The following is a 17,280-nucleotide window of genomic DNA, read 5'->3' on the forward strand; positions in this document are numbered from 1 at the left end:
ATGCATGAAGAACTCTCCTACAATAGTAACTGCAAAGCAATAAATTATCATTCTAGTGAGAGTTACTGAGAATCTGAACATCCTAGCCCAGTGATGGCGAACCTATGGCACGGGTGCCAGAGGTGGCACTCAGAGCCCTGTGGGCACGCATAAACAGAGTTCATCATGTGGGGGGGAAATTGTCCCCCCCACACACACACATCTAGACTGGCCTGGGCCGCTGGGCTCGATTATTTGAATTAAACCTAAGACCTAGTTTTTGGGAAGCAGTGTAGGTAACCCTGTTAAAAGCTGTTCAACCCCACTGATTTTCATGCGAAGAACTAACGCGCAATCCTTTACCTGGGAGTAAGCTCGGTTGCTGGCAATGGGGTTTGCTTCTGAGTAAACCCTCCTAGGGTCGTGATTCATCCGTTCGAAGAGTTGCATGGTTGCTTCAAAGCAAAGCCAACAACTACCACCAAGCTTACTCCCGAGTAACGCACGCCTCGGAGCCAACCATTTTTTCTAAATTAAAACCTCAGTATTCAGGTTAAATTGCTGTGTTGGCACTTTGTGATAAATAAGTGGGTTTTGGGTTGCAGTTTGGGCACTCGGTCTCAAGAAGGTTTGCCATCACTGTCCTAGCCTGATCTTGTCAGATCTCAGAAGCTAAGCAGGCCGACCCTGACAAGTATTTGGATGGGAGTATCTCCAAGGCCTTGATGGAAAGGCAGATAATAGCAAACCACCTCTGAATGTATCTTGTCTTGAAAACCCACCAGGTGCCATCGTAAGTCACGTATGACTTGATAACCAAAAAAAAAAAGCTGGGTTCATGATTACCCTTAGAGGGAAGAGAAACAATCTGTGAAAGAAGTCCCTGTGTGCATGGTTCCAATCTCCCTACCCAAATCTACCAGCCAGGGTTGTACATATGAAATAAAGTTAACATTCTATTATTTGATGTTTGGGAGATGAAGTGGGTGGGTGGATTCAGTCACCCATTTTCCTAAGTAGCTAAGCTGCTTCCCATGGGGTTTGTGTTTTACACACATGAATATATGATACTGCCTTATGCTGAATCAAGCCATTAGTCCATTAAGACCAGTAATTTCTACTTGGAATGGCAGTGGTTCTATATGATCTTCGGTCTTTCACATCTTCAACTACCTTCTTCATTAACTGGACTTGCCGGGGATTGAACCCAGTACCTTTTGCATGCCAAGCAGATGTTCTGTCACTGATTCAGGGCCCTTCCCAAACATTTATAGTGAAGTTAAATGTATAAACAAAACGTATAATCAACATATGTTGTTCAACATTGTCAAGTATAAAGAAAACCAACTTTTAACTTTAATTAGTATCTGTGATGAGATAAGAAACTAATAACAATTCAGGAGGAGGAGGTTCTTAATTTTGTTATACTTGTTAACTTATCCTGATACTTACAATATTTCAGAGCTACAGAGCTGTTTTCTTGTTCTTCGTTTTACTCTCATAAGAAAAGGAAACCAGTTGAACCTTGAGTTGTGGCGGTCTGGTTAACACTATTGTGCTTGGAAATGAGAAACCTGGTTCAAGTTTCTATTGAGTCATGAAGTCACCAGATGGCTTCTCATAATCATTTTGCCCCTGCACCGATGTTTTTCTTAGCCTTTAGCAGTGGTGAAGTGTGCATCTGTACTAAACAAGTCCTGGTTCTTTTGTTTTCTGTGACCAAGCTTTTGTTACTATCTCCTTACAAATGCCCTCAGCAAACAAAATCACCATTCCACTGTATGATTAAGATGTTAATGAAAGTCAGGGCAAAAACTTTCTTTGAGTTATCTACGTAATGTTCACTTTAACATTTTATTTCTATTAAAATGTTTAGCAATTATGGCCAAAGCACCGAAAGGTCACAGAGCATGGTTAGGCCTGTATTACCCACCCCCTCAGTCAGTCTGGTCTGGCTTAGAGCTGAACTTGGGGGAAACTGTTAATTTTTTAGAACTTCCCTTGTAAGTGATATTTTTTTAGAGTTTGCCAAGCTGTTACTTGCTGTTACTTGCTCTCCTCCTTGGAAGAACTCTATAATTCCCAAAACTTCCAAAAAAAGAGCCCAAAAAATATTCTTGTGAGGGAATCCCGATCTCTTATCCAGCACACTCTCTTTTTTTGAACTGTTACCATCTGGTAGACGATACAGGTCTATCAAAACTAGGACAAAGAGGCTTAGAGACAGCTTCTACTCTAGAGCTGTGGCTATGCTAAACTCTGCGACTTCATGTTGATGTGTTTGGGGCTGTGTAGGGATGGGTGGAGGAAGGGGAAAGTGAGGATGATGTATGAGTCTGAAATTGTATGAGTATGATGTATTGTATGAAATTGTATGAGTATGATGTATGAGTCTGAATTTGTGTGCATCGAGGAATGCTGCTGTAAATTTCGTTGTGCGTGCACAATGACAATAAAAATGCTTATGCTTATGCTTAAATGCTTATGCGTTAAAACACTTTCATCTGAGTCAGTCCGGTCTGCATCAGGGAAGAGAGGGCCTAGAGTGGAACTGTGCTAACTGCTGATTTCTTTGCAAGGCCAAGCCAGGGAAACCAAAAATCCATAACAGAAGCCGCAAGAGCCATTGAGAGAGCATTCGGGGAAGAAGCAACCCTGCCTGCACTTAAAGCCAGTTAACATTTTGGATTTTCTCTTTTCCTTGTGCTACTACGCACTGCTTGCGAGGATCTGCTTTTGTTCTGAGTGCCTTTTCTAAAGGGCACTGAAGATCCTGTCTTTACAAATGTTGCCATGTTTACAATTATTATGATTCAATTTTACCTCTACTTGTGAAGTGGTTGAGTCTATGATAAAAGTTTTGCTACCTTGAAAACCATACCACTTTTAGCCTCTTTTATATTTTTGATTTACTTGCCAAGCCCAAGAGTACTTTGGTTTATTGATTTGAAAAACCCCTCCTATCCTCTCCATTTGAAAAAAAAAGTAATTTAGGAGAGGGGATCTACGTAGCCAGGGTTCTGATGAGTTACATTTCCACTAGCCATTATTAAGCAATAATTCTTCATTAGGCCTTTCATACATCTTAAACAAATGGGCGACAGTGATTTCCTATATTCACAAGGTTGTTGTAAGGATGAAGACCTAGAAAGTCTGCAGAGCACTCAGGATACAATTTGTGAGGCCCTCTATTTTTCTTACGAGAAATAAACGTTCAGTCATTTAGATTACTTGGATAATCTACATCTTGATGTGCCTAATTTAAATAAGTTTACATGGTCTGCAAATCGGTCAATTATTGGACAAGTAGAGAAATATATTTGGCATAATACCTGGCAGGAATATGCTCACAAACTGAAGCGGTTTTCTGAAAGGGAAGGGGTGGGATATTAAGCTTGATAAATAAGCAAAAACTGCAGCTACACTTAAGCCTATGAAGGGGATGGGATGCATAGAAGTAGAAATAATACTAACAATAATAATAGCTGAACTTTCTGAGGTACTTTCCAGAAGAAATTAAAAAATGGACAGTTCACGTGTATCAGCCAATCAAGTTTGTGCCAGACTGGTTATTTCATTTGAAATGCCGTGGCAGTTAGGAATTCTGTGAGAAGAGAATGATGTGATGGAGATGTGTTACAGACAACAAGTTGTATATTAAAACGAAACAAGATCTTTAAACAGAACAGAATCTAATTAGCGCTTTTTAGACAAATAGTTTGCCCTTGGATCCGGGATACTTAATCAGACAACTCAATCAATTCCGTGACAACTACAAGATAATTTTATCAGCCCTTTAAAAATACGCTAATTCACTGAGTCTTTAAATGTACCGTTAGTTGTTTTTTGAAAAACTTATTATGATTAACTTTTGTTGTAAATTAGTTTCTCTAATTCTTGGGTACAGCAGGTTTTAGAATACTATTTCAACTTGCGAACATATTTTGTCAAGTTTTAAGTCAAACATATTAGTTTTACTAATCTTATCTGAATTTAGTTTAATAATAATTGAATCCACTCCACACATATTTTATGCTTTTGTTGTGTGGTTTTTAAAAAATTTAGAAAATACTGGAACGTGTGCAGTAGTATCTGTAAACCTTCTGACTGGACAGTTATTTTAGAAAATATGTCTGGTGAAGAGGAAAAGGAATATACATCTGGTGAAGAAGAAGAGGAACAGAATTCCAATTTAATATCAGAGGAACAGAAGGAAATCTCTCAGAAGATTTCTGAAAATCATGGAGTTGGTTCTAATGCTAACAATGTTATGAGAGATATCTCAGAAGTTCCTAAGATGGATACAGAAACAGATATATTACAAATGGATTCAAGTTCTGGAATGGCACAGAGTTCAACAGCAGGCGTACAGCAGGACCAAACATCAGATGAATTCCTGAAGAATTTTACAGAACCACTGGAAAGTGCTCCTGAAGTTTCTCAACAAGATTCCAGAAAAGATAGTCAGCATTCATCACAAAAGATTCCAGTTATTTTGATGCCTGACACAAAAGATACTGATCTCATGGCTTATATGTATGCTGAAGGATTACATGAAATACCTTCAGATTTTTTGCAAGGGCAAGCCAGAAGATCTTTATTACAATCTATCCAGGCTGCTAAATCAACTGAAAAAATACCAACAACAGATATGCTTTCTGAAATGATGCTGGATGAATTCACAGTTCAGTTAAATGCTAAAGGACTGGCAGAAATTCCTTCAGGCATTTTTGATATCAAAGGGTTAAAATATTTGCAATTAAACCACAATGAAATCAAAATCATTCCAACAGCAATAGGTTCACTGAGAAACCTAGAAATATTATCCATGGAAGGAAATCAGTTAACTTCGTTACCTCCACAAATTGCCCTACTTCAAGACCTAAAAACACTAAACATCAGTCATAATCAAATATCAAGTCTTCCTTTCAATTTTTCAAGGCTGAAAAATCTTACATGTCTTTTGATCAATCATAACAACTTTGAAGAGTTCCCTCCTTCACTGGAAAGTCTTGTCAGGCTGGAAATCTTAGATCTCAGTGGGAACAAATTAACTTTGCCAGAGAGTAATGTTAGCATGAAAAATTTGACTGTGCTCTGCTTGGAATCCAGTTGCATTTCAATCTTCCCAAAGGTTCTGTGCTATCTCCCAAAGCTACACAAACTTAGTTTGGCAAAAAATCTGATCAAAAGTTTACCAAAGGAGATTAAGGAGCTTAAAATGCTAAAAGAACTTTCACTAAAGCATAACAAGCTTATATTTTTGCCTGTACAACTTTTTCAACTGATCTCTTTAGTAAAACTGAATTTAAAGGATAACCAGTTGGAAAGTCTATCAGATAAAGTAGAGAATTTGCAAAAACTCCGAAGTCTCAATCTTGCCAAAAATTTATTCAAAAGCATTCCAGATAATCTTTGTAGTTGTGTCATGCTGGAACGTCTAATCCTTAATGACAATCAGCTAAAAGAGCTACCCAGTGATCTACACAAGCTAAAATGCCTAACGGAAATTTGCATAAGCAGAAATAAACTGGTCTACATAGATGAACAAATAGCATTCTTTAAATTTCTCTCAATTATAGAAGGATCAGGAAATGCATTTATGTACATTCCAGTTGAAATAAAAAGTTGTAAAGAAATGACCAAAGTTGACATGAGTTACAACAAATTGGCTTTGTTTCCAGTTGGATTGTGTGCACTGACAGCTCTTAAACATTTAAATCTCAGTGGAAATTATATTTCTGAAATAACTACTGAAATTAGGTTCATTAAAATCCTGCAGTATCTAAATCTAAGTGAGAACAAATTGTCCTCATTTTCTATACACTTATGCTCTCTAACCAACCTGAGCTATTTAGACCTAAGTCACAATGCAATAAGCAGTATCCCAAAGCGTATTATAAATATGAAGTCTCTCAAAGTTCTACTCTTACATCATAATAAATTTGTTTTGTTTCCCAGTGAGTTATGTGCTCTTGACCAACTTAAGAGTCTTGATCTTTCAGAAAATAAAATAGAGAGCATACCTTCAGAGGTTTGTCAGCTGCAAGAACTAAAAGAGTTAAACTTGTCAAACAATTATCTTGCATCATTTCCAAATGAAATATGCCAACTTGCATCACTGGAGAAGCTAACATTGTGCCAAAAAAACGGATTCAAGGTAAGATGCTGCTTTTATATTTATGTAGTTATCTTCTGTACACATATTCATATTTGTAATAATATATTAGTTCAAAGAAAATTGTCTTGGTAATTTAATTTATAAAAGGGAAAAGGAATTGAAGTGATAAACAGTGCAATCCATAAAGGGGGGGGGGGGGGCGGCAGGCGGTCCACAGGTGCCAAGGATGGTACTGCTGCAGCACAATTGTGCTGCCTTCTGAGGAGTTTCAGGTGGCACAAGTTGCTTAAAAAACTAAAAAGCTCCCCAGCTGATCTGAAAACCCCTATTGCTGCCCAAAGGCCTAGGCCACACTAAAGTGTAGTGTAAGTTCCTGGGCAGCATAGGGAGCATTCCTGGGCCGAAATCCCACCCCCGAGGAATGCCCCTGAACCAACACCCTTCCTCTGCCAGCGCAGGCTCCCACAGTGGAGGAAGGTTGGCACACACAGCAGCTTCTGCTTTGGGAATGGTACATAGCCCTGCTGCTGGCATAGTATTCCCCTCCAAAGATACACACATTGCACTCTGGCTGGGTCTGCTCTTATATATTGATCTTATATTTAATTGTTCCATTCAACACTTCTATTAATATTTACATTTCCTTCTCAATAAGACATCAGTCTTTCAACTCTTATAATTAAACATTAATAGTCTCTTAGTCCATTCAGTTCTCTATTTAGAAAACAAAGCTTTAGTTTCACATATTCATACAATCAGTAACCAAAACTTCAGTTTCATGTAGCAGTTTCATATATTCATACAATCAGTAACCAAAGCTTCACTTTCATTATGTCGTCCATAGAAGCGTCCTACGTAGCATTATAGAAGCGTTTTTCGTGCGTCTTCCTCAGTATGCCCGTATGTTCAAACAACTTCCATCAGTTCTTTGAGGCTCCTAATGGGTATATCTGAAATTAAGATTACACAGATACATATATTCTGAAATCAAAATTATGCCTATTCCCTATCTTTCTTGCACCAGTCCACCTCATCTATCTGTATTCCCATTACTCACTGGCTCTCTATTCAGAGTTGCCTGCTATCCATCTCTGCCTTCCGTTTGTCTTTTGCTGACTCATAGACTGAGGCTACATGTAAGACAGCCTTAATTAGAAACCACCTGTGCAGCTGCCGTCAATCTTACAGATGACATGCAAAATCCAAAACGTTTTGTTTAAGAACCTATTCTATCTGTCTGGAAGATTTAAAAGATATATCTATTTTTCCATTTTGTAACAACTTTTTTCCACACTGCCCCAAGAAAATTCTTCTTGCATATGATATAATACACAAAAACGTTAGGTCCATTTCACTGTGTTTGTAATTCCTGGGAAATATATACTCCACCAAAGGAACTTCCTGCTTGCCAGTTCTGATGCAACTGCGATGTTCCCCACCCTGGTCTTAATCTGGCGTAACGTCTTTGGCCAATATAGAAGTTTTGGGCAAGGGCAGAAACGTAATGCGTATATATACATCTCCGTGTGTCACATGACGTATATGAGTTCAATCGCCATTGCAAATTTAATCCAGGTATATCAATTGTTGCAGTTGATAGAGAGCATTGGCACTGTGCACATTTGTTACAAGGAAAAATGTCAGATTGTGTCAGAGCTGACCAGCTGTTGCATCGGAACTGGCAAGCAGGAAGCTCCCTTGGTGGAGCATTTCCAGGAATTACAACACAGTGAAATGGACCTACGTTTTATTAGTATTATATCATATGCAAGAAGAAATTTTCTAGAGGGGAGCAGTCAATGGAAAAAAAAAGTTGTTACCTAAATGGAAAATAGATATATCTTTAAATTCAGACGATAGAATAGGTCTTAACCAAAACCGCTGGATTTTGCATGTCATCTGTAAGATTGACGGCAGCTGCACAGGTGGTTTCAATTAAAGGCTGTCTTACATGTAACAGCTCAGTCTATGAAGTCAGCAAAAAAAGAGACATTTAAACGGAAGAGCAGAGATGGAAGCAGGCAACTCTGAATGAGAGAGCCAGTGGTAATGGGAATACAGATAGATGAGGTGGAATGGTACAGAAAACCAGGGAATAGGCATAATTTTGATTTCCAGAATATGCTATGTATCTGTGTAATCTGGTAATTTCAGATATACCCATTAGGAGCACTCAAAGAACTGATGGAAGTTGTTTGAACTATATGGACGCATATTACTAAGGAAGACGCACGAAAAGCGTTCTACTCTGCGCGAGGCGTTTCTATGGACTATATAGAAAGTGAAGCTTTGGTTACTGATTGTATGAATATATGAAACTGCTACATGAAACTGAAGTTTTGGTTACTGATTGTATGAATATGTGAAACTGAAGCTTTGTTTTCTAAATAGAGAACTGAATGGACTAAGAGACTATTAATGTTTAATTATAAGAGTTGAAAGACTGATGTCTTATTGAGAAGGAAATGTAAATATTAATAGAAGTGTTGAATGGAACAATTAAATATAAGATCAATATATAAGAGCAGACCCAGCCAGAGTGCAACGTGTGTATCTTTGAATTTGTTTGGGTTAATGTTGACATTGCACTCTTAAAGATAGTTGGTGATAGTATTCCCCTCCCCCATTAATGCATTTGCCCTTTATGCCAGTGGAGTGGGCACCTGCATCTGTGGGCCTTTGTGCTGCTTCCCAAACTCCATTTAATCCCACCCCCCCCAATTTACCTCCCATGGATTGCACTACTAAATGTTATTTGACATTATTTATTAGGATATTTCTACAACATCTTTTCCATTGTCAAATGAGTGGGCAGGGTGGCTTATAAAAGCAGGTACAACCTGCAGCATTTTTTGGGCCATCAAGTCACATCTGACTTATGCTGACCCCTGGTGGGAATTTCAAGGCAAGAAATGTTCTGAGGTGATTTGCCATGGCCTGTCTCCACATGACAACCCTGGTATTCCTAGGAGGTCTCTCATCCAAATATTTGCAATGATCAACTCTGCTTAGCAGATCTGACGGGATCAGGTCAGCCTGGACTATCCAGGTCAGGACAACCTGAATCATACGAAGACATTAAAAACAGGTGCAGTCAGCACATTTGCCTTATAGATTTACATGGAAAAGGGTTAATGGCTTAATTTTGTTAACAAACAAAAGGTGAGACCTAGTACAATACTACAATAGATTTTAATGGTGACCATGGAGGTTGGTTGGCACCCGTTGGAGCAGCACCTGCAAAAAAACGCTTGTCCATCCTCTTCACACAGTGTCAAAGGTGTGATCTTTCCAGAAAAAATTAATCCAAACTTGGGAAAGCAGGGGAGAACACGGAAGCAGGACAAACCAGGGTATCATGTGGTTGATCATTTCATTTCATTTTAACCTTTATGGCATACAAATTATTTCCATTTAAAAGAGAAAAGAGAAAACTTTTAAAACATTTAAAAGAGAAAACTATTAAAACATTTAAATATGGGTATTTAAAATGCTTTCCAAGAATTTAGCCACTGCCAAGGTGATCGATGGATTACAGTCACTTAGCAGAAAGCGAGTGGTCTGGAACTTGGAGTGCTCAAGTCTTGGAAGCAGCAGAGGGTGAATTAAAATCATGCGCAGGTTACTGTAGTGAAACCCAGCATTCCAGAAGAATATGGGTTATGGTTTCTATAGATCCACATCCGCAACGGCATAGTCTCTGATGTTTAGGGATCTGGAGGTATCTCCCTGAGGTTTCCGCTGATGGGAAAATATTGAGTAGTGCTAGCATGAATGCTACGGCGTTGGTTGATGGATAACAGAGATAGAGATATTTAGCTCTTGCTCTGTAACTTGGTTGTATTCCGAGGGAGCGGGGAGAGCATGCACGAAGCCTTGCCTTTGTTGGATAGAAACAATGATGTTCCACATCCCTCAGTGTTTCACGGATCTGATTGAAAATATGCAGTTCACTATCAGTCCCCACATAGTCCCTAATCAAAATCCTATGGTTCTGATTTTTTGTTTCTCAATGACTTTGAACCAATAGAATTGAAAATTGTGCTTTAAAAAGGTTTGAGTTTTATATCACCTGCAGAAGTGATCTAAAAAATGTATTTTGAGCCAATACTTTATGGTGGCAATCAAGCTTCTGTTTCCACATATGAGGCCAACTTCGAGACATAAAAGTTGGATAGGTGACACTATTCGGGACTCCCAAAATCCTTCTCAGAAAATATGCTTGGATTTGTTCAACATCACGTTGCGAAATCGCTTATCCAAATTATGGGATGCTGTAGAGGATTTTAAGAGGCAACAACTTTGCTTGAAGAAAGAAATTTTTTATACGGCTGGCTTTACTGATTGGTTTTCCTTTTCCGTGAAGTAAAATTGGATTATGCACCAGACGTAGAATGCGTCCTGGTTGATGAGATTATAAAAGCAGGGATCTATGAAGGGACCATTTAGATTGTATTGAAAGAGTGATCCCTAAATATTTAAAGGATTGTACCTGCTTGATCTCAATATTGTTTGACCCTTTTCAGGAAAGGGACGCCAGTTTTTTGGAAAATCACCCAATTATTTTTTGACCTTCTCACTGTTTAGTTTTAGTTTGTTGAGATCACAGTAGTCAAAAAAGCTCTTCTTAGATATCTTTTTTGAGTCCAATGGATGTTTGGGATAAAATAACAGCATCGTCAGCATAGAAGAAGGAGTGGAGCGGGACCATTGTTGTCCAATTTTAGGAGGATGGCCATTGAGGAAAAACTTTGCTAAAAGGTGTGGTTTTGAAGATCGTTTATGTAGATGTTAAAGAGATGAGGTGCCAATACGCATCCCTGTCTGACCCCTCTGGTGATTGGAATTTTTCCAGATAATGTACCAGTTTGATCTAATTTGACCTGACAAGTGGTGTTGCTATATAGTTTACGAATAAGCATAAGTAATCGTGGCTCCATTTGGAGATAAGTTAATTTTGACCATAGGATACTTCTAGAAATTGTATCAAATGCACTACTCAGATCTAAAAAGGCTGCATATAATTTCCCTTGACCCTTGAATGTGGTTGATCTCAAAACGAGCACTTCTGTAAGAAAGTCAAGGCTGAGCGAAAGATCTGTGTGGAAACAGCCAGTTATATTTGGGGAAAAAGAGCCAAAGTAGATAATCTGTTAAAATTTTAGCTGGCAAATAAAGAAATATAAAGCTTACTGCAATGAAAAAGCTGGGAGGATTAATATCACAACTGGAAAAAAAAGCGGTTTTTTTCCTGCCTTTTTATCCTGAGGCAGCAGACATATATGCTTTTCTGCATCACTTACAAATGCCACAGGTTCAGGATCTGGTACGGGTTAAGGGTTGACAGACTTATAAGTACTGTAACCATTTTGTCCTTTCCATTCTCAGCTACACCAACTTTCAGAAAAGATATCTGAGCTGAGCTCCTTGAAAGAACTTGATGTATCTCATAATGAATTACAGGAACTGCCAGAAGCATTAGGGGAGATTAAAACTTTGACCACTTTGATAGCAAATGACAACTGTTTAAGAAAGCTTCCCAAGAACTTTTCTTCACTCCGCAATTTACAGCGCCTGGATTTGAGCAGTAAGCATTTAAATGTCCACTGTACTGATAATACACATAATGGGTAACCCAGACAGCGTTGCTTTCAGGTAACAAAAATGAATAGAGAGAGAGAAAAAGTATCTGGACTAAATTCCCTCTTTAGGATTGATTAGATTGGATTTTGCCATTGACCCAGTGAAAAGACATTGGCCTGTATCCTACCATTTTATTAAGCAAAGTCTGAAGCCTTCTTCCAACTGAAAACCACTAAATGTAGAAGATTGCTTCTTTGGATGGAGGAACTTCCTCCAGCCCAGGGGTCTGCAACCTTTGGCTCTCCTGATGTTAATGGACTACAATTCCCATCAACCTCTGCCAGCAGGGGCGGATGGGATTTGTAGTCCATGAACATCTGGCGAGCGGGAGCCGTAGGTTGCAGACCCCTGCTTCAGCCTAAAGTAGGATATTGCTCTGTATATTTAAAGAGGAATTACTAGTACAGAATAACCTATTTCCTACTTGCTTGGCCTCCCCCTTCAGCTCTGCTTTTCTTATCTCTGCCTTGCTGGATCCACCTATGCTTTCCTCCTTCTTAACCTCCCCCTTTCCATATGCCACCAAAACTCCAAATATTTAACTTGGTGCTGCTGGTGGGGTTTAAGAAGAAGAAGGGTTGGATTTATATCCCCCCTTTCTCTCCTGTAGGAGACTCAAAGGGAGTTACAAACTCCTTTCCTTTCCCCCCTCACAACAAACACCCTGTGAAATATGTGGGGCTGAGGAGCTCAGAATAACTGTGACTAGCCCAAGGTCACCCAGCTGGCGTGTGTTGGAGTGCACAGGCTAATCTGAATTCCCCAGATAAGCTTCCACAGTTCAAGCGGCAGAGCGGGGAATCAAACCCAGTTCCAAATATGCCAAATATTTCTTTGACAGGACGTTTCAGTTGCTTATTTATGATGAAAGAGAAAAACAGAGTGCTAAAGTAATGTGTGTATTCTTGTTTTGGCAGACAATAAGTTGATAGCTTTGCCAAGTGACCTGCACTTTCTTCAGTCATTGAAAGATATAAATTTTGATGGAAATGCTCTGGTTAGACCTCCACTGGAAGTCTGCAAAGCAAAGCAAATGCTCCCCATTACACGCATTTTAGAAAGTGCAGATGAAAGAGATGGTAAGTTACGAATAAATTTAACTGATCACTTTTCATTGATTCTGACACTCCTGATTTTTTAATATATAATTTTGTGAACCCTACCTGAGATCTGGCAGATCTTCAACATGGCAGCCTTTCTTCAGCTATCCAGCTTGCTTTGTGAGACATCGACTTTATGTTCTCACAAGTTCTCACAAATCCATGTACCAGCCATCTATTGCTAGGCTCTGCAGTTCATGCTTTCCTTACACACCTGCCAATAAGCAATAATCTCTGTCCATTCCGGTTCTGCTGGGCAGTTGCCATGGCCCAATAACTTTGCAATCATGGAACATTCACATCCTGACGGAACTGCTGAACACTTCGTTTGACTTTCTCACCCTAGTGCCGTGGTGGCGAACTTTTGGCACTCCAGATGTTATGGACTACAATTCCCATCAGCCCCTGCCAACATGGCCAATTGTAGGGGCTGATGGGAATTGTAGTCCATAACATCTGGAGTGCCAAAGGTTCGCCACCACTGCCCTAGTGGGAGTCCTTATTTGGATATTTCTTGCATCTCTGTTCATGATGCCTCTATTATTTCCTCATCTCCTCATGCATAAGAGCAGCAGAGTATATGTCAGATGGATTTAGGGTAAGCAGATGCTTTTCATCAATATCTGCAGCAAACAGTGTAGCCCAAGCAAAATTTTCTTAGGTGGTTATCTAAAAACTTCCAGTGGAATGTTTGTAGTGAAATTTATTGCTATACATTGGAAAACAATACAGTACTTCCACTTTGCCCTGTATGTTCAAGGCTATTGAAATGTTAAACTGAATAGATGTTTCACACAATAAAAGACTACACTTTTTTCAACACCATATAACACCAGCTCATGTATAGGATTTAATATAGAACTGACTATTGAGTCAGTTTGAGAAAAATACTTTCACTTATCAGGCTCCTCAATTAATTTGGTCCTCGAAAGAGTTAAGCCTAAAAATTGGAGACAGACTTGATAATGATCTACTATCATATTGTGAAATAAGGGAAAGGTTGCAAAATGAAATGCAGATCTATTTTAATATCAGTCTAGAACCGTGGTGGCGAACCTTTGGCACTCCAGATGTTATGGACTACAATTCCCATCAGCCCCTGCCAGCATGGTCAATTGGCCATGCTGGCAGGGGCTGATGGGAATTGTAGTCCATAACATCTGGAGTGCCAAAGGTTCGCCACCACTGGTCTAGAATAAGAGACCTCTCCTGTTAGTGTCAGGAAAACAGGTAAAAGCCTTCTTGCAAGGTCTTGCAATTACTTATACACCTTGAAGCTTTTGGCTTCAGAAGTTCTTTTTAAAAATGAGCAAAAATTATATATTCTACAGTTACGGCTAATTTTAGTGTCAACACGGTGCTGTCCTATTGCCATAGACAGAGGAGTGTCTTCTTTCAGCTCTGCTATTTAACATTGCTCTTGAACCATTTATTGTGCAATTAGACACACAGAATATCAGTTATGTGAAAATTGATCCCCAACATTATAAAAAAGTGTTTTTTTGCTGAAATCTAGCTGGAAAACACCATAAAAATATGCTGAGGTATCAGGCTATAAAGTAAATATTGATAAGATTGAATTACTTATTTTTAATATCCAACAGCAAGACTTATATATGGGAATTGGCTGTCTGAAATGAGACTGAGTAATAGCAGAGGCATAATGGGGCAAAATGGCGCCCCCCGGGCCTGGTGGTAGCAATGGTCCCCCCTGACCCTCCGCACACACTTACCTGAGCTGACACCCAGCCCAGGCTCCAGCCAACGCGCAGCCCAGGCTCCAGCAGGGGGTGGGCAGGGCCTGGCTGACTGGCTGGCTTGCGCAGGTCAGGCTTCAGTCTCCTCGTCGGCCCACCCCCTCTCACTTGGCCCAACTGGCCGAGGCCTGCCAGGGGTGTGTGGTGGGTGGCTCAGAAGTGTGGGGGCAATTTTTCCGCCTCCCCACATGACTCACCAAGGGACACCCAGGGCGTTTGTCCCCGGATGTCCCCATTATAGCTACCGGTACGCAACTGAGTAATCGATATGTTGTGGGTGGGTTTTCTGGGCGGTGTGGTCGGGTTCTGGTAGTTTTTGCTCCTAATGTTTTGCCCGCATCTATTAAGGGATGCTTGTGGATTGAGTTGCCCACATCCCAACATTTTGAGCTGCCCATGACACAACATTTTAAAGAATTAAACTGCTTAGAATTTTTTTAAAGACTGAAACATTTTACATATTTTATTACTGAAAAATGCTGTCCTTTAACATTGGCAATGTGTTCCTTCTAGAGAAGATCCTGCAAAGTGTACTCAAGACAATTGCTAGCAACGTACCATTTGAAAATTTTGAATTTTTTTGCCAAAAACTGCAACTTAAAAATGATGTATATAAATCTATTGAAAACAACAGGTTAGTAAAATATGCAACATGCCTTTTTCATAGGATTATTTGAATTGCTTTCATTAAGCGGTATTTTAAATATTTTGTCTCCTTGTTCTTCAATCTGGAATAAAATTGATCTGAACCTACTGTTTTAGCGAAGTATTTTCTCTGATTTTCCATTAGAGCTCTTACAATAGAAGAGAAAGTCACACAGGCACTAGACCGCTGGAAAACTGAAAATGAAACTTTGTCCCCTGATGCCATGACAGACCAGCTAATCAGAGTTCTGACCATGACCGGCATGTATTATCTGACGAACAAAATAAAAGCTTTAAAACTTTGTTCCAGAATAGTGAAGTTCTGAAGAGTGAATAAAACTTATATTTTCAATTCAATTGATTTGTGCCATTAATTGAGTAAAGGAATACATAACTTATTGAGTTTAATTAATTACAATTGCCTTAAAAAACTCATGAAATTTGAATGGGTCTTTTACAAGTTAATGTGTTCTTGATTTTGACAATTCAGACTGAATGAAGGTATGTACAATATTTTTAACTGATTAGAATGCCAATACAGATAAATAAGTGATAAGTGACCTGATTAGAATATATGACTACAGTAGGAATGCTGGTTCTTTGTCTACATTGTAAGAGATTTCTGATGAATACTGCTTACAACCTTTTTGTCTTGAGTCAAGTCCTTATGCCTGGGTCCCCAAAACCACAGAACATCTGTCACAAAATGTCAGGGAGTGAGGTTATGTATAGCTGACTCTTCAACATTTCAGAAAGGAGCCCTGCTTAACAGAAGGCCTTTAAAATAAACAAATTGTTCAGAAACAATGTTCAGAAATGGTGTACCTTAGGACACAGTGAAGATCTTTGAACTATAATGGCAAAAAGCAATTTTTAAAAAATGCACAGCGATTCTGGACTCCAGAGACTAATCAGGCTTGATTTGATTTAGATTTGCCTTTTTGGTGGTCCATGGTATCCATTTAACTGTCCTCCATCACATTTCAAATGAATCAAATTTCTTTCTGGCAGCTCTCTTCATTGTCTTAACTTTTACACCATAAAATACTTACTAATGGAGAATACTATAGTATGAATTATATTGATTTTGGTTGCTAGCGATGCACACTAAGAAACTTTCCTAGCTCCTCCATGTCTGCCCTTCTGCGCCTCAAACTCTTTGTGATTTCATAGATGTACTCTTCCTTTTAATTGATGAATGAGCCAAGAAATAGAAATTCCTGAACAAATTCAATTTATTCACAGCTGAGTAACTGCCCAGTAGCCCTTACTTTTGTCTTCTTGATGTTCAGCTGTCATCTTGCTTTGTTGTTTCAAGTCTTTGCCATTTTCTGCCAGTAACTGATGTCATCTGCATATCTCAAATAGTTACAGCTCCACCCAACAGTCTCCGTGCCCAGCTGCAGTGCTGCACCAGCCCACTGCTCTCAATGAGGCTTCCTGGCAGTGTAGGGAGGCTTAAAATGCTAAATTACTGGGAAGCCCCCATTGAGCTTAATGGACTTATGCCCCTGAATAGATGGCATACCTCTTAAGCCCTGGACTCCAACACAACTGGGTGGGTGTCGACTAGCACTGGCTCCTCTCCAGCCATGCCCCTGCAGCAATGGGTGCGTAGGGACATAGGTGCTGTGTCCCACCATTGTGGAAGATCAGGGTGCCACCTACCAGCGGCTTCACCCCTTACTGCTGGGGCAAGTGCCTAAGGAGGGCAAATCTGCCAGGCTGGCCTCACACCATTCCCAACGGAAGATTCAGGCCGCCCCTTTGGAATGTGGCCGTTAATGCTCCTTCAACCAGTTTTCATTCCACCTTCATTTAAATCTTCTTACAAATTGAACAGTTGGGATGATAAAATTCTGATGAATTCAGGTGGGGTTTTTTTGATGATATAACAGTTGACTGACATATCAATTGTGGGAGGGAAGTGTTAGCACACAAGCAGTGACTATATGAGCTCGTATCAAATGGCTACTATGTCCCCTTTGTAGAATGGGGGCAGTAATGATGTCGAGTGGATACTACACATAGGTAC

General features: G+C 39.5%; 1 protein-coding gene across 1 annotated transcript; it reads left to right on the forward strand.

Annotated features, from left to right (window-relative positions):
- Positions 1-4,108: 4,108 nt before the first annotated feature.
- LRRD1 (leucine rich repeats and death domain containing 1) lies at positions 4,109-15,571 on the forward strand. The gene is made up of 5 exons (XM_048510486.1): positions 4,109-6,139; positions 11,489-11,687; positions 12,661-12,822; positions 15,114-15,234; positions 15,391-15,571. The coding sequence occupies exons 1-5, from the start codon at positions 4,109-4,111 to the stop codon at positions 15,569-15,571; spliced, it is 2,694 nt and encodes an 897-aa protein (XP_048366443.1).
- Positions 15,572-17,280: the final 1,709 nt, after the last annotated feature.

This window comes from Sphaerodactylus townsendi, linkage group LG11 (assembly GCF_021028975.2).
Source record: "Sphaerodactylus townsendi isolate TG3544 linkage group LG11, MPM_Stown_v2.3, whole genome shotgun sequence".
NCBI lineage: Eukaryota > Metazoa > Chordata > Lepidosauria > Squamata > Sphaerodactylidae > Sphaerodactylus > Sphaerodactylus townsendi.